This window comes from Salvelinus fontinalis, chromosome 29, assembly GCF_029448725.1.
Source record: "Salvelinus fontinalis isolate EN_2023a chromosome 29, ASM2944872v1, whole genome shotgun sequence".
NCBI lineage: Eukaryota > Metazoa > Chordata > Actinopteri > Salmoniformes > Salmonidae > Salvelinus > Salvelinus fontinalis.
The window spans coordinates 17,407,175-17,429,079 of NC_074693.1; the positions used below are offsets into that span (position 1 = coordinate 17,407,175).

The 21,905-nt window shown below is 44.3% G+C and overlaps 1 protein-coding gene across 4 annotated transcripts in view; it reads right to left on the reverse strand.

The window, feature by feature from the left end:
* LOC129827502 (girdin-like) overlaps nt 1-19,925 on the reverse strand; it is a 28,701-nt gene extending 8,776 nt beyond the window's left edge. Inside the window, exons 1-15 of one of the 4 annotated variants that reach the window (XM_055888408.1) lie at nt 19,724-19,925; nt 18,361-18,503; nt 17,992-18,100; nt 15,791-15,860; nt 15,630-15,688; nt 15,256-15,339; nt 14,984-15,124; nt 14,625-14,773; nt 14,294-14,375; nt 14,036-14,194; nt 7,757-7,903; nt 7,325-7,517; nt 7,027-7,157; nt 6,701-6,826; nt 1-512 (exon numbers count right to left, since the gene is read on the reverse strand). The exon at nt 1-512 is cut by the window's left edge and continues 193 nt beyond it. In XM_055888408.1, coding sequence (XP_055744383.1) covers nt 1-512; nt 6,701-6,826; nt 7,027-7,157; nt 7,325-7,517; nt 7,757-7,903; nt 14,036-14,194; nt 14,294-14,375; nt 14,625-14,773; nt 14,984-15,124; nt 15,256-15,339; nt 15,630-15,688; nt 15,791-15,860; nt 17,992-18,100; nt 18,361-18,503; nt 19,724-19,777 — 2,159 coding nt within the window. In that variant the 5' untranslated portion in view covers nt 19,778-19,925. Of the gene's footprint in view, nt 513-6,700; nt 6,827-7,026; nt 7,158-7,324; nt 7,518-7,756; nt 7,904-14,035; nt 14,195-14,293; nt 14,376-14,624; nt 14,774-14,983; nt 15,125-15,255; nt 15,340-15,629; nt 15,689-15,790; nt 15,861-17,991; nt 18,229-18,360; nt 18,510-19,723 lie in introns of those variants that run through there. The other 3 variants (XM_055888409.1, XM_055888407.1, XM_055888410.1) reach the window with 3 other exon arrangements.
* Between the last annotated feature and the right edge of the window lie 1,980 nt (nt 19,926-21,905).

A 21,905-nucleotide genomic window follows, 5' to 3' on the forward strand; every position in this document is an offset into this window, starting at 1 on the left:
AGGCGCTCAACGTCAGGCCCAGGGAACACACACACGTCTTTTTCCACTGACTTTTCTTTCTCTTCTCCATACTTTGTTTTTGGCAGTTTCTCTTCTTCAGTGGCTGGGTTTGAGTCTTCTATCTCTTTCTGGTTAATGTCTGCCTTCCCGAGATGTTTTATCTCTCTTTCTCTCCCGATCTCCTTCTCACCTTCTTCTTCTCTCTTTTTAGGTTTCAGAACCTGATCGTCTACTTGCACCTCTCTCTCTTCAGGATGGAGCAGCTCTGCCCCAACTCCAGCTTCTCTTTGGGTTCTGATGATGTTGGCTCCCCTCTCACTGTCCAACCCTCTCCGGGCAGTACCCTCCCCTTCTCCTCTTGAGGACTCAGAACCTTGGACTCCCCTCTCTCCCCTCTCCTCCTTCTCTCCCCTCTCCTCCTTCTCTCCTTCTTCCTCAATACTTTGATGCTTTGTCAACAGCAGTTCCAGGCTCTTTTTCAAAGTGGCATTTTTGTTCTTGACGTTCTGAAACTGAGATTGGAGAGGAGGGTAGACAATGAAAAGAACAGTTAATGTGTCAGACGACACAGTGAGGTCACATCTAGATACATGTCAGACGACACAGTGAGGTTGAAACTAGATACATGTCAGACGACACAGTGAGGTTGAAACTAGATACATGTCAGACCACAGTGAGGCCACATCTAGATACATGTCAGACCACAGTGAGGCCACATCTAGATACATGTCAGACGACAGTGAGGCCACATCTAGATACATGTCAGACGACACAGTGAGGCCACATCTAGATACATGTCAGACCACAGTGAGGTCACATCTAGATAAGTGTCAGACCACAGTGAGAATTAAACTAGATACATGTCAGCCCACAGTGAGGCCACATCTAGATACATGTCAGACCACAGTGAGGTCACATCTAGATACATGTCAGACCACAGTGAGGCCACATCTAGATACATGTCAGACCACAGTGAGATCACATTTAGATACATGTCAGACGACACAGTGAGGTTGAAACTAGATACATGTCAGACCACAGTGAGGTTGAAACTAGATACATGTCAGACCACAGTGAGGCCACATCTAGATACATGTCAGACCACAGTGAGGTCACATCTAGATACATGTCAGACCACAGTGAGGTCACATCTAGATACATGTCAGACTACAGTGAGGCCACATCTAGATACATGTCAGACCACAGTGAGGTCACATCTAGATACATGTCAGACCACAGTTAGGCCACATCTAGATACATGTCAGACCACAGTGAGGTCACATCTAGATACATGTCAGATGACACAGTGAGGTCACATCTAGATACATGTCAGACCACAGTGAGGTTGAAACTAGATACATGTCAGACCACAGTGAGGCCACATCTAGATACATGTCAGACCACAGTGAGGTCACATCTAGATACATGTCAGACCACAGTGAGGTCACATCTAGATACATGTCAGACCACAGTGAGGTCACATCTAGATACATGTCAGACCACAGTTAGGCCACATCTAGATACATGTCAGACGACACAGTGAGGTTGAAACTAGATACATGTCAGACCACAGTGAGGTTGAAACTAGATACATGTCAGACGACACAGTGAGGTCACATCTAGATACATGTCAGACGACACAGTGAGGTCACATCTAGATACATGTCAGACCACAGTGAGGCCACATCTAGATACATGTCAGACGACACAGTGAGGTTGAAACTAGATACATGCCAGATCACAGTGAGGTCACATCTAGATACATGTCAGACGACACAGTGAGGTTGAAACTAGATACATGTCAGACCACAGTGAGGCCACATCTAGATACATGTCAGACGACACAGTGAGGTCACATCTAGATACATGTCAGACCACAGTGAGGTCACATCTAGATACATGTCAGACGACACAGTGAGGTTGAAACTAGATACATGTCAGACGACACAGAGGTTGAAACTAGATACATGTCAGACCACAGTGAGGTCACATCTAGATACATGTCAGACGACACAGTGAGGTTGAAACTAGATACATGTCAGACGACACAGTGAGGTTGAAACTAGATACATGTCAGACCACAGTGAGGTCACATCTAGATACATGTCAGACGACACAGTGAGGTTGAAACTAGATACATGTCAGACGACACAGTGAGGTTGAAACTAGATACATGTCAGACCACAGTGAGGTCACATCTAGATACATGTCAGACCACAGTGAGGCCACATCTAGATACATGTCAGACCACAGTGAGGTTGAAACTAGATACATGTCAGATGACATAGTGAGGTTGAAACTAGATACATGTCAGACCACAGTGAGGTTGAAACTAGATACATGTCAGATGACACAGTGAGGTTGAAACTAGATACATGTCAGACCACAGTGAGGTCACATCTAGACACATGTCAGACCACAGTGAGGCCACATCTAGATACATGTCAGACCACAGTGAGGTTGAAACTAGATACATGTCAGATGACATAGTGAGGTTGAAACTAGATACATGTCAGACCACAGTGAGGTTGAAACTAGATACATGTCAGATGACACAGTGAGGTTGAAACTAGATACATGTCAGACCACAGTGAGGCCACATCTAGATACATGTCAGACCACAGTGAGGCCACATCTAGATACATGTCAGACCACAGTGAGGCCACATCTAGATACATGTCAGACCACAGTGAGGTTGAAACTAGATACATGTCAGATGACACAGTGAGGTTGAAACTAGATACATGTCAGACCACAGTGAGGTTGAAACTAGATACATGTCAGACCACAGTGAGGTTGAAACTAGATACATGTCAGACCACAGTGAGGCCACATAGATACATGTCAGATGACACAGTGAGGTCACATCTAGATACATGTCAGACCACAGTGAGGTTGAAACTAGATACATGTCAGACCACAGTGAGGCCACATCTAGATACATGTCAGATGACACAGTGAGGCTGAAACTAGATACATGTCAGATGACACAGTGAGGTTGAAACTAGATACATGTCAGACCACAGTGAGGTCACATCTAAATACATGTCAGACCACAGTGAGGTTGAAACTAGATACATGTCAGACCACAGTGAGGTCACATCTAGATACATGTCAGACCACAGTGAGGCCACATCTAGATACATGTCAGACCACAGTGAGGTTGAAACTAGATACATGTCAGACCACAGTGAGGTCACATCTAGATACATGTCAGATGACACAGTGAGGTCACTCACATCTAGATACATGTCAGACCACAGTGAGGTTGAACTAGATACATGTCAGACGACACAGTGAGGCCACATCTAGATACATGTCAGACCACAGTGAGGCCACATCTAGATAAGTGTCAGACCACAGTGAGGCCACATCTAGATACATGTCAGACCCCAGTGAGGTTGAAACTAGATACATGTCAGACCACAGTGAGGCCACATCTAGATACATGTCAGACCACAGTGAGGCCACATCTAGATACATGTCAGACGACACAGTGAGGTCACATTTAGATACATGTCAGACGACACAGTGAGGTCACATCTAGATACATGTCAGACCACAGTGAGATTGAAACTAGATACATGTCAGACCACAGTGAGGCCACATCTAGATACATGTCAGACCACAGTTAGGCCACATCAAGATACATCTCAGACCACAGTGATGTCACATCTAGATACATGTCAGACGACACAGTGAGGTCACATCTAGATACATGTCAGACCACAGTGAGGTTGAAACTAGATACATGTCAGATGACACAGTGAGGTCACATCTAGATACATGTCAGACCACAGTGAGATTGAAACTAGATACATGTCAGACCACAGTGAGGTCACATCTAGATACATGTCAGACCACAGTGAGGCCACATCTAGATACATGTCAGACCACAGTTAGGCCACATCAAGATACATCTCAGACCACAGTGAGGTTGAAACTAGATACATGTCAGACCACAGTGAGGCCACATCTAGATACATGTCAGACCACAGTGAGGCCACATCTAGATACATGTCAGACCACAGTGAGGTCACATCTAGATACATGTCAGACCACAGTGAGGCCACATCTAGATACATGTCAGACGACACAGTGAGGTCACATCTAGATACATGTCAGACCACAGTGAGGTCACATCTAGATACATGTCAGACCACAGTTAGGCCACATCAAGATACATGTCAGACCACAGTGAGGCCACATCTAGATACATGTCAGACCACAGTTAGGCCACATCAAGATACATGTCAGACCACAGTTAGGCCACATCAAGATACATGTCAGACCACAGTGAGGCCACATCAAGATACATCTCAGACCACAGTGAGGTTGAAACTAGATACATGTCAGACCACAGTGAGGCCACATCTAGATACATGTCAGACCACAGTGAGGCCACATCTAGATACATGTCAGACCACAGTGAGGCCACATCTAGATACATGTCAGACGACACAGTGAGGTCACATCTAGATACATGTCAGACCACAGTGAGGTCACATCTAGATACATGTCAGACCACAGTTAGGCCACATCAAGATACATGTCAGACCACAGTGAGGCCACATCTAGATACATGTCAGACCACAGTGAGATCACATTTAGATACATGTCAGACGACACAGTGAGGTTGAAACTAGATACATGTCAGACCACAGTGAGGTTGAAACTAGATACATGTCAGACCACAGTGAGGCCACATCTAGATACATGTCAGACCACAGTGAGGTCACATCTAGATACATGTCAGACCACAGTGAGGTCACATCTAGATACATGTCAGACTACAGTGAGGCCACATCTAGATACATGTCAGACCACAGTGAGGTCACATCTAGATACATGTCAGACCACAGTTAGGCCACATCTAGATACATGTCAGACCACAGTGAGGTCACATCTAGATACATGTCAGATGACACAGTGAGGTCACATCTAGATACATGTCAGACCACAGTGAGGTTGAAACTAGATACATGTCAGACCACAGTGAGGCCACATCTAGATACATGTCAGACCACAGTGAGGTCACATCTAGATACATGTCAGACCACAGTGAGGTCACATCTAGATACATGTCAGACCACAGTGAGGTCACATCTAGATACATGTCAGACCACAGTGAGGTCACATCTAGATACATGTCAGACCACAGTTAGGCCACATCTAGATACATGTCAGACGACACAGTGAGGTTGAAACTAGATACATGTCAGACCACAGTGAGGTTGAAACTAGATACATGTCAGACGACACAGTGAGGTCACATCTAGATACATGTCAGACGACACAGTGAGGTCACATCTAGATACATGTCAGACCACAGTGAGGCCACATCTAGATACATGTCAGACGACACAGTGAGGTTGAAACTAGATACATGCCAGATCACAGTGAGGTCACATCTAGATACATGTCAGACGACACAGTGAGGTTGAAACTAGATACATGTCAGACCACAGTGAGGCCACATCTAGATACATGTCAGACGACACAGTGAGGTCACATCTAGATACATGTCAGACCACAGTGAGGTCACATCTAGATACATGTCAGACGACACAGTGAGGTTGAAACTAGATACATGTCAGACGACACAGAGGTTGAAACTAGATACATGTCAGACCACAGTGAGGTCACATCTAGATACATGTCAGACGACACAGTGAGGTTGAAACTAGATACATGTCAGACGACACAGTGAGGTTGAAACTAGATACATGTCAGACCACAGTGAGGTCACATCTAGATACATGTCAGACGACACAGTGAGGTTGAAACTAGATACATGTCAGACGACACAGTGAGGTTGAAACTAGATACATGTCAGACCACAGTGAGGTCACATCTAGATACATGTCAGACCACAGTGAGGCCACATCTAGATACATGTCAGACCACAGTGAGGTTGAAACTAGATACATGTCAGATGACATAGTGAGGTTGAAACTAGATACATGTCAGACCACAGTGAGGTTGAAACTAGATACATGTCAGATGACACAGTGAGGTTGAAACTAGATACATGTCAGACCACAGTGAGGTCACATCTAGATACATGTCAGACCACAGTGAGGCCACATCTAGATACATGTCAGACCACAGTGAGGTTGAAACTAGATACATGTCAGATGACATAGTGAGGTTGAAACTAGATACATGTCAGACCACAGTGAGGTTGAAACTAGATACATGTCAGATGACACAGTGAGGTTGAAACTAGATACATGTCAGACCACAGTGAGGCCACATCTAGATACATGTCAGACCACAGTGAGGCCACATCTAGATACATGTCAGACCACAGTGAGGCCACATCTAGATACATGTCAGACCACAGTGAGGTTGAAACTAGATACATGTCAGATGACACAGTGAGGTTGAAACTAGATACATGTCAGACCACAGTGAGGTTGAAACTAGATACATGTCAGACCACAGTGAGGTTGAAACTAGATACATGTCAGACCACAGTGAGGCCACATAGATACATGTCAGATGACACAGTGAGGTCACATCTAGATACATGTCAGACCACAGTGAGGTTGAAACATGTCAGTGTAGCGGTTTAGTGAACCACACCCCCGTGATGAGTAACGTTCTCTTAGACCTGAAGACTTTTGTTTGCCTCCTAGGCTTTAGCTCAGAGGGTTAACACAGACTTGTCCAAACCCAGTCGGTCACATCAGCTCACCTCTCTTAGTGTATTCTGATGTTCTGCCTCCAGACAGGCCAGCTCCTCCCTCACCTCTCTTAGTGTATTCTGATGTTCTGCCTCCAGACAGGCCAGCTCCTCCCTCACCTCCGGCAAATCAGCTTGCTGCAAAATATAGCAGACAGTTGGATCCTCCAATAGCAGTACCCTTAGCCTGGACACTAATACATGTACTTGGCAAGCCAAAAGGTTCCCTGTGTAGAGTCTCATTCTTCTCAAGGTTAATTTTCCTTGCTACTGTTGCCTTTGCCTGCTCTCTGGAGGTTTACTCTAGACTCATTCTATTTTGATTGATTGACACTTACCCTCTGACCCCTGACCTCCTGTTCAGAGAGCAGGTCCTCCAGACGCCTCCTCAGCTCGGCATTCTCATTTTCAGCTCCCAGAAGTCTCAGTGACGACGCCTCACCCACCTCCACACTCAGAGGCTTCAGATCTGACGGGGGGGGGGGGGGGGGATATATAATAGCATTGCTTTGGCAACAGTGGTACCCATTCATGCCAATAAATCTTATTTGAATTTGAATTAGAGAGGAGGGGTAGTTGACAATAATCAAACAATTTAACTGAAAAGACACACAACCGACAGGCAGACTGACTGACCAATATCTTCTCTTAGCTCCTCTCTTAGCCCAGCCTCCTCGTCAGACTCCACCTCTGATTGGAGGAAATGTCGAGCCGCTGTCATCATGCCTGTATTGTTGTTGTTATGTCTAAGCACCTGTCTAAGCTCCGCCTCCAGGCCCATGTTCATCTCTAACAGCTCATCGACCCTCTGCCGCTCAGTGTCCTGCTCCTACACACACACACACACACACACACACACACACACACACACACACACACACACACACACACACACACACACACACACACACACACACACACACACACACACACACACACACACACACCAGCAAATTAGGGAAAACGTCTATGTGAGCCCAAGCAGCAGATGCCAAATTCCTTACTTGTGATTCACAAACATGTTTGGTTAACACACATTACCACATACACATTACCATCATTACCTACCCCTTCCAGATCTATGAGTCTCTGTCGCAGCAGCAGATTGTCCCTCTCCAGCTCCCGTAGGCTGGAGCAGCGTTGCCGTGTGTCTGCCAGCTGCTCCTCCAGCAGGACTCGGGTCTCCTGTAGCGCCACACACAGCTGCTGCTGCTCCTACAGGGGGTTCCACACAGAGACAGGGGACAGAGACACAGAGAGAGACAGAGGGAGACAAGGACAGAGACACAAAGAAAGACAGGGGATAGAGACAGAGAGAGAGATACAAAGACAGAGACACAAAGAAAGACATGGGATAGAGACAGAGAGAGAGATACAAAGACAGAGACACAAAGAAAGACATGGGATAGAGACAGAGAGAGACAAGGACATGGATAGGGGATAGAGACAGAGACAGGAACAGAGACAGAGAGAGAGACAAAGACAGAGACACAAAGAAAGACAAGGGATAGAGACAGAGAGAGACATATTGTAGAGAGGGGACAATCAGATCCTAACGGCCTGGTACTCAGCACTCCATTGTCCTTCCATCAGGTCCTAATAGCCTGCTATTCAGCACTCCATTGTCCTTCCATCAGGTCCTAATAGCCTGCTATTCAGAGCTCTATTGTCCCTCCATCAGGTCCTAATAGCCTGCTATTCAGCACTCCATTGTCCTTCCATCAGGTCCTAATAGCCTGCTATTCAGCACTCCATTGTCCTTCCATCAGGTCCTAATAGCCTGCTATTCAGCACTCCATTGTCCTTCCATCAGGTCCTAATAGCCTGCTATTCAGCACTCCATTGTCCTTCCATCAGGTCCTAATAGCCTGCTATTCAGCACTCCATTGTCCTTCCATCAGGTCCTAATGGCCTGCTATTCAGCACTCCATTGTCCTTCCATCAGGTCCTAATAGCCTGCTATTCAGCACTCCATTGTCCTTCCATCAGGTCCTAATAGCCTGCTATTCAGAGCTCTATTGTCCCTCCATCAGGTCCTAATAGCCTGCTATTCAGAGCTCTATTGTCCCTCCATCAGGTCCTAATAGCCTGCTATTCAGAGCTCTATTGTCCCTCCATCAGGTCCTAATAGCCTGCTATTCAGAGCTCTATTGTCCCTCCATCAGGTCCTAACGGCCTGGCATTCAGGGCTCTATTGTCCCTCCATCAGGTCCTAACGGCCTGGTATTCAGGGCTCTATTGTCCCTCCATCAGGTCCTAACGGCCTGGTATTCAGGGCTCTATTGTCCCTCCATCAGGTCCTAACGGCCTGGTATTCAGGGCTCTATTGTCCCTCCATCAGGTCCTAATGGCCTGGTACTCAAGGCTCTATTGTCCCTCCATCAGGTCCTAATAGCCTGCTATTCAGAGCTCTATTGTCCCTCCATCAGGTCCTAACGGCCTGGTATTCAGGGCTCTATTGTCCCTCCATCAGGTCCTAACGGCCTGGTATTCAGGGCTCTATTGTCCCTCCATCAGGTCCTAACGGCCTGGTATTCAGGGCTCTATTGTCCCTCCATCAGGTCCTAATGGCCTGGTATTCAGGGCTCTATTGTCCCTCCATCAGGTCCTAACGGCCTGGTATTCAGGGCTCTATTGTCCCTCCATCAGGTCCTAATGGCCTGGTACTCAAGGCTCTATTGTCCCTCCATCAGGTCCTAATAGCCTGCTATTCAGAGCTCTATTGTCCCTCCATCAGGTCCTAACGGCCTGGTATTCAGGGCTCTATTGTCCCTCCATCAGGTCCTAATGGCCTGGTACTCAAGGCTCTATTGTCCCTCCATCAGGTCCTAATGGCCTGGTACTCAAGGCTCTATTGTCCCTCCATCAGGTCCTAACGGCCTGGTATTCATGGCTCTATTGTCCCTCCATCAGATCCTAATGGCCTGGTACTCATGGCTCTATTGTCCCTCCATCAGGTCCTAATGGCCTGGTACTCAAGGCTCTATTGTCCCTCCATCAGGTCCTAATGGCCTGGTACTCATGGCTCTATTGTCCCTCCATCAGGTCCTAATGACCTGGTACTCAAGGCTCTATTGTCCCTCCATCAGGTCCCAATGGCCTGGTACTCAAGGCTCTATTGTCCCTCCATCAGGTCCTAATGGCCTGGTACTCGGGGCTCTATTGTCCCTCCATCAGGTCCTAATGGCCTGGTATTCATGGCTCTATTGTCCCTCCATCAGGTCCTAATGGTCTGGTACTCAGGGCTCTATTGTCCCTCCATCAGGTCCTAATGGCCTGGTACTCATGGCTCTATTGTCCCTCCAACTACTATGACATCAATGCAAATACAGTTGAAAATCACATCAAACACATATCCAAACAGTTTCATGCTTTTAAAACTCACCTCACTATGATTGATCAATGTGAAGAAAGAAGTTTAACAACAGGTTAAACTGAGTGGAAAACATGTTTGTTGTGGATGTTGTTTCAAAGCCAAACACAACGAAATGGACAGCGCTTTCTATTGTGATGATTCATTCAAAACACCCATATACATATTAGAGCTCATGCATATGCATAAGGTTATGATCCCAAGCCCGAAAAAAATTACTTAATTAAATTGCTACAATACATAGCCTACCGCATATTACCCATGGCAGAAAAACATAAAACAAAACGTTAATATGTCTTTAATATGTCTTTAGTAAATAGTTTGTCTAGCCTATTCTATATAATGGTCTTTGAGTGTTATGCATACTGGATGGACTGGTTACCTTATGCTACGCTCCAAAATGCATATTCATGAGTCTGGGAGAGAATGTATAGCCCTAGGCGATGCTGTTGGTTCATTGATTGTGCAGGGCGGTTTACTGTTAGCCTACAATTAGTGAATTTATATATCACCTGTCGGGCAGCGAGAGCATGCTCCTCAAACAGGAATATCACCTGTCGGGCAGCGAGAGCATGCTCCTCAAACAGGAATATCACCTGTCGGCAGCGAGAGCATGCTCCTCAAACAGGAATATCACCTGTCGGGCAGCGAGAGCATGCTCCTCAAACAGGAATATCACCTGTCGTGCAGCGAGAGCATGCTCCTCAAACAGGAATATCACCTGTCGGGCAGCTAGAGCATGCTCCTCAAACAAGAATATCACCTGTCGGGCAGCGAGATCATGCTCCTCAAACAGGAATATCACCTGTCGGGCAGCGAGAGCATGCTCCTCAAACAGGAATATCACCTGTCGGGCAGCGAGAGCATGCTCCTCAAACAGGAATATCACCTGTCGGGCAGCGAGAGCATGCTCCTCAAACAGGAATATCACCTGTCGGGCAGCGAGAGCATGCTCCTCAAACAGGAATATCACCTGTCGGGCAGCTAGAGCATGCTCCTCAAACAGGAATATCACCTGTCGGGCAGCGAGAGCATGCTCCTCAAACAGGAATATCACCTGTCGGGCAGCGAGAGCATGCTCCTCAAACAGGAATATCACTGTCACGCCCTGGCCTTATTATTCTTTGTTTTCTTTATTATTTTAGTTAGGTCAGGGTGTGACATGGGTAATGTTTATGTTTTGTTGGTTTTGGGTGTTTATTTGGTAAAGGGGTTATGGGGTGTAGTAGATGGTTTTGTGTTGAGTGTATATGTCTAGCGTTGTCTATGTAAAACGTTTGTAGCCTGTATGTATGTGCACAACGTTTGTAGCTTCACGGTCGTTTTGTTGTTTTGTTAGTTTGTAAAGAGTTTTGTGTCGTGTTCATCTTCGTGGTGTAAATAAAAGAAGATGGCTTATTTTCCAACTGCTGCATTTTGGTCCGTTAATCCGCCACACGATCGTGACAATCACCTGTCGGCAGCGAGAGCATGCTCCTCAAACAGGAATATCACCTGTCGGGCAGCGAGAGCATGCTCCTCAAACAGGAATATCACCTGTCGGCAGCGAGAGCATGCTCCTCAAACAGGAATATCACCTGTCGGCAGCGAGAGCATGCTCCTCAAACAGGAATATCACCTATCGGCAGCGAGAGCATGCTCCTCAAACTGTTGTTGATGCGTGGAGTGAAATGAGTCTTTGTATTTATTTTTCAACTGCTCATATTAAGCACAGCTCGGATATAAAACCGAAGTATCCTACAAAATGGACCAGCGGGAAAGTGCATTCCCTACTCGAGTGCATACAGATAACGTATTTTTCCCCCTTCCCCTGTTCCTACGAATCCTACCTAATTGATAAGTAGATTTAATTGAGAATAGTCTGATGGGTGAAAATATGATCACTTGATGAGAAAACATCTGTGTAGCCTGAGGCAAGAAACAGAGCCCAAGTTGTTTTTGCGACTTTCTCAAATCATCAACAGTCTACAGTGGCATCATGCAGCCCATATATGTTTTGATTTCTAAGACATTCTAAGATGTGTTTCATTCACAACTGAAGTTGCCAAATAGTTCTACATCTCGCATTAAAGGGCTGTTTCAAATGATCACTTTTATGCTCAACATAACCACTTCATATGCACTCTCACTCCAGAATAATATCCTTTCTAATTTATTCAGCTAAGTTCAATTTTATTCTTCTAACTATAAGAATCATATAATATAAAATAATGGCATGGGACTTGTAAGCATATCTTGTCAGCTAAATGAACAAGCCTACAGCCTATGGCATGGCGCATAGCCAGATAACATAGGCAGACAGTAGGCCAACTCTTATTCTGTTCTTCTGAAATACATTTTCATCACATCATAATGTTTCTTTAGACCCGAATAAAATAAATCATGGATTTATTGGCATGGTGTATATTAAATTGATTAATTATACTTTTTAAAATGTAGATGTTCCAAAGGCATGCATCAGCAGCTTGTATGGAGGCCTGGAGATGCTTAACATGTTTGTGTTAATTAACCGTCAAATACGTGAGACCAGCAGACTTTTGCACGACAATAACCAGCTGACAAAATGTCATGACCGCCACAGCCCCACTAGCACCTATACTACATGTAGAAACTGCAACAGTGTCATCAATATTGAAGGAGCTCACCTACTGTAAGCCCATCTGCAAACACAGAGGGGAAGTACGTGGTCGTGGTCCCGTGGTCCCGTGTGGCTCAGTTGGTAGAGCATGGCGCTTGCAATGCCAGGGTTGTGGGTTCAATTCCCACGGGGGGACCAGGGTTCAATTCCCACAGGGGGACCAGGATGAATATGTATGAACTTTCCAATTTGTAAGTCACTCTGGATAAGAGCGTCTGCTAAATGACTTAAATGTAAATGTAAGTAGCTTGGGAAGGGGCTAAGGCTTGTTTTTGGAATGGGCCAACAATCAGCTGTGTGGCTACAGTTGACAGTAGAGTTGGTGTGGTTTGGTACCTTCAATTGTGTCTGTCAACAGTGTGTGGTGTATAGGGGGAGATACCTTCAGTAGTGTCTCTGTGTACTAAACAGTGTTTGGTGTATAGGGGGAGATACCTTCAGTAGTGTCTCTGTGTACTAAACAGTGTGTGGTGTATAGGTGGAGATACCTTCAGTTGTGTCTCTGTGTACTAGACAGTGTGTGGTGTATAGGTGGAGATACCTTCAGTTGTGTCTCTGTGTAGTAGACAGTGTTTGGTGTATAGGTGGAGATACCTTCAGTTGTGTCTCTGTGTACTAAACAGTGTGTGGTGTATAGGTGGAGATACCTTCAGGAGTGTCTCTGTGTACTAAACAGTGTGTGGTGTATAGGGGGAGATACCTTCAGTAGTGTCTCTGTGTACTAAACAGTGTGTGGTGTATAGGTGGAGATACCTTCAGTTGTGTCTCTGTGTACTAGACAGTGTGTGGTGTATAGGTGGAGATACCTTCAGTTGTGTCTCTGTGTAGTAGACAGTGTGTGGTGTATAGGTGGAGATACCTTCAGTTGTGTCTCTGTGTAGTAGACAGTGTGTGGTGTATAGGGGGAGATACCTTCAGTAGTGTCTCTGTGTACTAAACAGTGTGTGGTGTATAGGTGGAGATACCTTCAGTAGTGTCTCTGTGTACTAAACAGTGTGTGGTGTATAGGTGGAGATACCTTCAGTAGTGTCTCTGTGTACTAAACAGTGTGTGGTGTATAGGGGGAGATACCTTCCGTAGTGTCTCTGTGTACTAAACAGTGTGTGGTGTATAGGGGGAGATACCTTCAGTAGTGTCTCTGTGTACTAAACAGTGTGTGGTGTATAGGTGGAGATACCTTCAGTAGTGTCTCTGTGTACTAAACAGTGTGTGGTGTATAGGTGGAGATACCTTCAGTAGTGTCTCTGTGTACTAAACAGTGTGTGGTGTATAGGTGGAGATACCTTCAGGAGTGTCTCTGTGTACTAAACAGTGTGCAGTGTATTGGTGGCGATACCTTCAGTTGTGTGCGAGTGACTTCCAGGCTGCGTAGTCTATGAGTGCAGCTCTGTAGCTCTGTCTGCAGCTGCTCGGCTCTGCCTGCACGGTCACGAAGACAGTCCAGCTCGTCACGCAACGCTCGCATTCCCCGCACCTCACCCTGAAGACTGCGGTTCTGCCCAACACACACAAGATGGAGGTGAGTTCAGAGGAGGACAAAAGTAGTGTAAAGTTCCGGTACAGTTACTGGTAGTGCTGCCACAGAAAATCTGACCTCTTTCTGATGTTTCTTCAACTGCTCCTCCATAGTTTGAACTTCCTGCTTGTAATCCAATAGTTGATCTCCTTTGTCTTCCCTATAGAAACAGATGTCATTATTTCAATAGTATTATGCTACTAAACTACAGAGACCTCTTACAAAATAATCCTCTTCCAATTTAAAAACCTTTAACACACACACACAAACTTGCCTTTGTCTTCCCTAGAAATGGATGACAGTTACCAGACATCTCTCAAAGAAAAGTCTTCCTCTAACTTAAAACCTTTTTGATGCACGCAAGGACATGAACGTCTCACACACAAGCATACACACACACACGTCTTACAGTTCTTGTTTGAGGCATCGTAGTTTGGCCCTGCTGTCTGCTAGCTGGACAGCCAGACTCTGGGGCAGCTCCTCAGTGTGACCACCTGGGGGCGCCATGGGAGACTCAGCCTGCTGGACCTCGCTCGTCCAACACAACTCTGCTATCCTCTGGGGGGGGGGGGGGCGGGGACAGCAAGAGGTGACAGGTAGGTGATGAAATCAGGATTCTGTGTGAATCTGTGAGTGTAAGAAACCCTTAGAGCTTTTTAAATCAAGAATACACTCTCCTATAAGAGGCTGAATGGCTGAATGGCCTGGTTTTGTAATTAAATTCCTCTTCTGTTGTTCTGGACATTATTTGTGAGTATGTGTGTGTACCTCCAGGTGTGTGTCTCTCTGTGCCAGCAGGCCTTGGATCTGTCTGGCCATGGAGCCAAACAACACCTGTAGCTCCACCTCCTCCAGCCCTCCCAGCTCCTCCCACTGCAGCGGCAGCACAGCTCTGGGGTCCTGGGTCACCTGCAGGAACAACAGTTTCTTACCTCTCTATGGTAATAACGGTATTTGACTGAGCATTCCGGGACAAAATGGCTGACTTGTGGTGAACGTTAATGGTGGATATGGGTAGATGAGTAGGGAACTGAACCAACCTCCTGGATACAGTTGGCAATGGCAGTTTGAGTCTCGATGTCCAGCGACTGGATTTGCTGTATGAATGTTTCCTTCCTCTCACACTGTTGATGACCAACAATGAGTAGTCAGTAAGGTTGGTAAAGTTACAATTGCAGTGTGTGTGTGTGTGTGTGTGTGTGTGTGTGTGTGTGTGTGTGTGTGTGTGTGTGTGTGTGTGTGTGTGTGTGTGTGTGTGTGTGTGTGTGTGTGTGTGTGTGTGTGTGTGTGTGTGTGTGTGTGTGTGTGTGTGTGTGTGTGTGCCTTGAGCCTAGAAATCTGTCTGAGAGAGAGAGAGAGAGAGAGAGAGAGAGAGAGAGAGAGAGAGAGAGAGAGAGAGAGAGAGAGACATCACCTGTATCGCACATCCCAGTAAAAGCAGTAGCAATCTCCTCAACTCCTCCACTGCTGCCTCTGCAAGTTACAGCTCGTATGACTATCTTGTTCCCATCACACTCTCATAGACAACATAGAAGGCCAATCAGAGATACTGTACTTTTAACTGTCTCTTTTTACCTGTTAGGGGGTCTTGCCCCAAAATGGCAGTGTTTGGAAGAGGCATCAGAATCAGCTGCTGTAGATCATCCTATAGACAAAATCACAGGGTTTGAGCAAAGAGAGAGCTTGAAGGGATACAAATATTGATTGATTGTAATTTCCCTAACCACATTGCAGTTGATACTCAAATCAACATTGAAATTATAAAACCGTCCACTAGCATCCTGTTGGCCAGTTTAGATTAAAATACAAACACAGACGACGTTAGTGGGGAAAGTAGGGCTACTTGTTCACGTCTGTTCTACGTAGCACAATGGCTATATTTGGTTCTCAGACACAAGCACTGGTAGAGAGAAATTATGCTGTAGAGTGACCACATGCTGATGGTGTTTTAACCTGTTTGGGCTGCAAGGGGCAGTATTGCGTAGCCAGATAAAATGTGCCCATTTCAAACGGCCTCGTACTCAATTCTTGCTCGTACAATATGCATATTATTATTATTATTATTATTATTACTATTGGATAGAAAACACTCTCTAGTTTCTAAAACCGTTTGAATTATTTCTCTGAGTGAAACAGAACTCATTCTGCAGCACATTTCCTGACCAGGAAGTGGAAAGTCTGAAATCGATGCTCTGTTCTTCTTCCTGCCTATAAATGGGCACAAGACCTATTAGTATACATGCCTCGTCATACACCTTCCTCTGGGTGTCAAGAGGCTGTGAGAGAAGAAATGAGGTGATTATCTTGGTCTGAGATGGAACACATCATCTTGGAATGACGTGTCCACCATTTTCGGTACTCTGAAGAGAGCGAGCTGGACAGTGGGATTGCCTTTTGTTTAGCTGCCATTATAGGCGACTACAATCTCCGGCTTTGATTTTATTTGATACATGTCACCATATCATCGTAAAGTATGTTTTTTCAATATAGTTTCATCAGATTATTGAATTTGTTTCGGGAGTTTTGCCGTGTTCCGTTCTCTTCCGTTTGTTGACATGGAGAGTGTCCTGCCACCCGGCTAGCGCGCTTGCTAAATGAAGAGGGAAAGTGTCCGTTCTGAATCCAAACAACGACTGTTCTGGACAAAGGACACCTTGTCCAACATTCTGATGAAAGATCAGCAAAAGTAAGACGCATTTTATGATGTTATTTCATTTATCTGTCGTAGTCGCCGGTGCCCAAGTGTTTCTGGCTATTGTGCTAAGCTAATATAACGCTACATTTTTTTTCGCTGTAAAACACTTAATAAATCGGAAATATTGGCTGGAATCACAAGATGCCTGTCTTTCATTTGCTGTACACTATGTATTTTTCAGAAATGTTTTATGATGAGTAATTAGGTATTTGACGTTGGTGTCTGTAAGTTTTATGGCTGCTTTCGGTGCAATTTCTGACTGTAGCTGCAATGTAAACTATGATTTATACCTGAAATATGCACATTTTTCTAACAAAACATATGCTATACAATAAATATGTTATCAGACTGTCATCTGATGAAGTTGTTTCTTGGTTAGTGGCTATTTATATCTTTATTTGGTCGCTTTTGTGATAGCTACTGATGGAGTAAAAAACTGTTGGAGGGAAAAAAGTGGTGTCTTTTGCTAACGTGGTTAGCTAATAGATTTACATATTGTGTCTTCCCTGTAAAACATTTTAAAAATCGGACATGTTGGCTGGATTCACAAGATGTGTACCTTTCATATGCTGTATTGGACTTGTTAATGTGTGAAAGTTAAATATTTAAAAAATATATATATTTTGAATTTCGCGCCCTGCACTTGAGCTGGCTGTTGTCATAAGTGTACCGACGTCGGGCTTGCAGCCAGGTTCCACAATACAAAGCCAAAAGTGAAACCACAAGAAATAAAATTACATTGTAGGACCACCAGACATGACGGAATTGTTGTCCTGACAAACAGTCCTATCAATAAATTGTATCGAAAATATTTCTGAATATTCCCTGAATAATCCTTGAAACTCACTGGTGTCCCTCCCATGATGATCAACTGTTCAGAGGGTTTGAATGACTTATAAAAAAGCAGGAACTGAAACAGAGAAGACTCATGTTTTTGTGTGTTTAATGCATTGTATCAGACTTGAGTTAATTTCTCAGAGAGATTTGACTGGATGTCTCCCTCGGCTTAAGTCTGGACCTTGTACAGTAAATTGCTCTGACTAAGACATCAGTGTATCAAACACAACACAAACACCAATACCTGGTAGAAGGCCCTGAGGTGTCGGTTGAGGATGGAGAAGTTCTGGACTCTGAGAATCTGTTCGTCTCTTCCACTGCGGTACAAATGCTCCAGCTTGGGGTTGGGGTCTCTGGGGATGACAGACAGACAGACAGACAGACAGACAGACAGACAGACAGACAGACAGACAGACAGACAGACAGACAGACAGACAGACGGAGGTGAAAGGCACCTCTTGGCAGAGAGGTGAGGGCTCACCTGCAACCCAGTATTTCACCAGCTATAATACCTTTGATCGGGTAAAGTAAAATTAAATGTATTTAATTGAATCCTTCAGTACACATTCCTTTAGCCATAACATTTGAAGCCTCTGCAAAGGTGTGAACTTACATGATCCTCATGACCTCGTTGAGAAAGATCCCATTGGTCAGCCTCAGGTAGCGGTCATGGGAATTCTGGGACTTGTAGTTCACGTTCATGTACTGGTTGTAGAGCATGACGTTGTCCTCCCTGTCCACTACACCATCAAAGAGCTGTACCTGAGGGAGGGTGGATCCTATTAAGAGCTCAATTCAATCCGTAGAGCTGAAGATCCACTTTATAGCGCGATGGACAATTAAGGGCATGTTCCCGCAATCGCGGATAAATTACCTTTCAATGTGAAACATGCCGGATTAGGGTTTGGCGGGGTAGGCCGTCATTCTAAATAAGAATTTGTTCTTAACTGACTTGCCTAGTTAAATAAAGGTTCAATAAAATAAATAAAGGGGTTTCGCTGCTAACAGAGAAAACTGTTATCTAGAATCTGTAGTGTAGATCAATGAAAGCAGAGATGGTCATATTTTACTGAGAAAAAAACAGGAAAGGGAATAGGAAGTGACTGCTATTCGGATAAACAACAAGAGACATTCTAAGAGCCAGGGTAGAAGAAGTGACAGCTATAAGGAAAAATAACAAGAAACATTCTAAAGCCAGGGTAGAAGAAGTGACAGCTATAAGGAAAAATAACAAGAAACATTCTAAAGCCAGGGTAGAGGAAGTGACAGCTATAAGGGAAAACAACAAGAAACATTCTAAGAGCCAGGATAGAGGAAGTGACAGCTATAAGGAAAAATAACAAGAGACATTCTAAGAGCCAGGGTAGAGGAAGTGACAGCTATAAGGAAAAATAACAAGAAACATTCTAAGAGCCAGGGTAGAGGAAGTGACAGCTATAAGGAAAAACAACAAGAGACATTCTAAGAGCCAGGGTAGAGGAAGTGACAGCTATAAGGAAAAACAACAAGAGACATTCTAAGAGCCAGGGTAGAGGAAGTGACAGCTATAAGGAAAAACAACAAGAAACATTCTAAGAGCCAGGATAGAGGAAGTGACAGCTATAACGAAAAATAACAAGAGAAATTCTAAGAGCCAGGGTAGAGGAAGCTGTGAAAAGGAGAAGTTAGAGACCTAAGTGTTGTTTGCTGTCCTTTTCATGTGACAAACGTGTTGACAAGCATTTGCATCTGATTCAAGTTCAACTCAATCATGTTTGTTATAACTCCTGTAAATAAAGAGCAATAAATGATTCATAAAATGGCATAATCTCATGTGGATTTTATGTACAGGATTTGAATGTGTTGATACTCCATAAAAGCAAAACAACAGCAATAGGCTGTGTTTTTATGTTTTATTAAAGACTATTCATCATCATGTATATCTAGGCCTACTACTGTAGAATCTTAAAGTGATTTAAATAAGCTTACAAACATACCCAAGTCACCAATGCACTTTCCATGAATTCTTCTAGAAATGCCATTATGTCCATGGTGTCGCATAAAGAATTTACAAACTTCTATAAAAATATAAATAAAATATAGCCTACATTAAAGCAATTTTACTAAAAAGTGAAAAAGAGAATCCATCTTGCGTTAAATCAAGTGGTTTGACATGTCTGTTCCCCTCTTCTCCTCTTTCTTCCTCTATCTCACTTTTGCAGTTAGTGCTGGTGGTGATTACCGTTCTCCTAGCAGCAGGACATTAAAGCTGGCACGATTGCATATTTATTTAAAAAAATAAGAGTCACCCTGCAAAGACATGCTAAACTTTGGGAATATCTAGTGCCGTAGAACGTTTTTTCACAGCACCGCAACCACCTTTTAAAAAATATATAGATCATTTGACATTTTCCCATTTTTAAATTGTATTATTTCTGACAGAATTTATTTTGAAAGTTTACACAAATAGTGGTATGCGTAGGCTATATTTAAATGAATATACTTTCAATAAATTACAAATATACAGTGCTTTGGGAATTATTCAGCCCCTCTTGACTTTTTCAACATTTTGTTACGTTACAGCCTTATTCTAAAATGGATCCCCAAATAATTTCCTCAGCAATCTACACACAATACCCCATAATGACAAAGCAAAAACAGAATACATAAGTATTCAGACCCTTTGCTATGAGACTTCAAAATTGAGCTCAGGTGCATCCTGTTTCCATTGATCATCCTTGAGATGTTTCTACAACTTGATTGGAATCCACCTGTGGTTAATCAAATTGATTGGACATGATTTGTAAAGGCACACACCTGTCTATATAAGGTCCCACAGTTGACAGTGCATGTCAGAGCAAAAACCAAGCCATAAAGTTAAAGCAATTTTCCATAGAGGTCTGGGACAGGATTGTGTCAAGGCACAGATCTGGGGAAGAGTACCAAAAAATGTCTGCAGCATTGAAGGTCCCCAAGAACACAGTGGGCTCCATCATTCTTAAATGGAAGAAGTTTGGAACCACCAAGACTCTTTCTAGAGCTGGCCGCCCGGCCAAACTGAGTAATCGGGGGAGAAGGGCCTTGGTCAGGGAGGTGACCAAAAACCCGATGGTCACTCTGACAGAGCTCTAGAGTTCCTCTGTGGAGATGGGAGAACCTTCCAGAAGGACAACCATCTCTACAGCACTCCACCAATCAGGCCTTTATGGTAGAGTGGCCAGACTGAAGCCACTCCTCCGTAAAAGGCACATGACAGCCCGCTTGGAGTTTGGCAAAAGGCACCTAAAAGACTCTCAGACCATGAGAAACAAGATTCTCTGGTCTGATGAAACCAAGATTGAACTATTTTCCTTAATGCCGAGCGTCACATCTGGATGAAACCTGTCCTTGAGTGACCCAGCCCGGACTTGAACCCGATTGAACTTCTCTGGAGAGACCTGAAATAGCTGTGCAGCAACACTCCCCATCACACCTGACAGAGCTTGAGAGGATCTGCAGAGAAGAATGGGAGAAGCTCCCCAATACAGGTGTGCCAAGCTTGTAGCGTCATACCCAAGAAGACTCGAGGCTGTAATCGCTGCAAAAGGTGCTTAAAAAAAGTACTGAGTAAAGGGTCTGAAAACTTATGTAAATGTGATATTTCAGTTTTACTTTTTTTAAATAAATTAGCAAACATTTCTAAACCTTTTTTTGCTTTGTCATTGTGAGATATTGTGTGTAGATTGGTGAGGGGGAAAAACAATTGAATCAATTTTAGAATAAGGCTGTAAGGTAACAAAATGTGGAAAAAGTCAAGGGGTCTTAATACTTTCCGAATTCACTGTATGTTATTGGAATTACTCAATAAGTCTGCAAAACTTGAATTGGTCTCTTATGCTGGGCAACGGGTTTAATATAGCACGCTGATGACTCTTTACTCCAGCTTACCCACTCCATTCACCTGCGTACAGAAAACTGTACAGGATACTTATTGGGTTGTAGAGAACCTGTACTACCTGTCTCATAAACTGGGGTGTGAAATGCTCAGTAGGGTCTTTACTAACCAAATGGTTCGTTTTTCAGGGGGACTGTGTCATACATATTCAGCAACACTTTGTTCTCCACCCTCTCCATAGCTCCCAATGCAATACACTGTATTAGACTGTGCATGGGATACATATAGACTTGTAGAGATCTTTT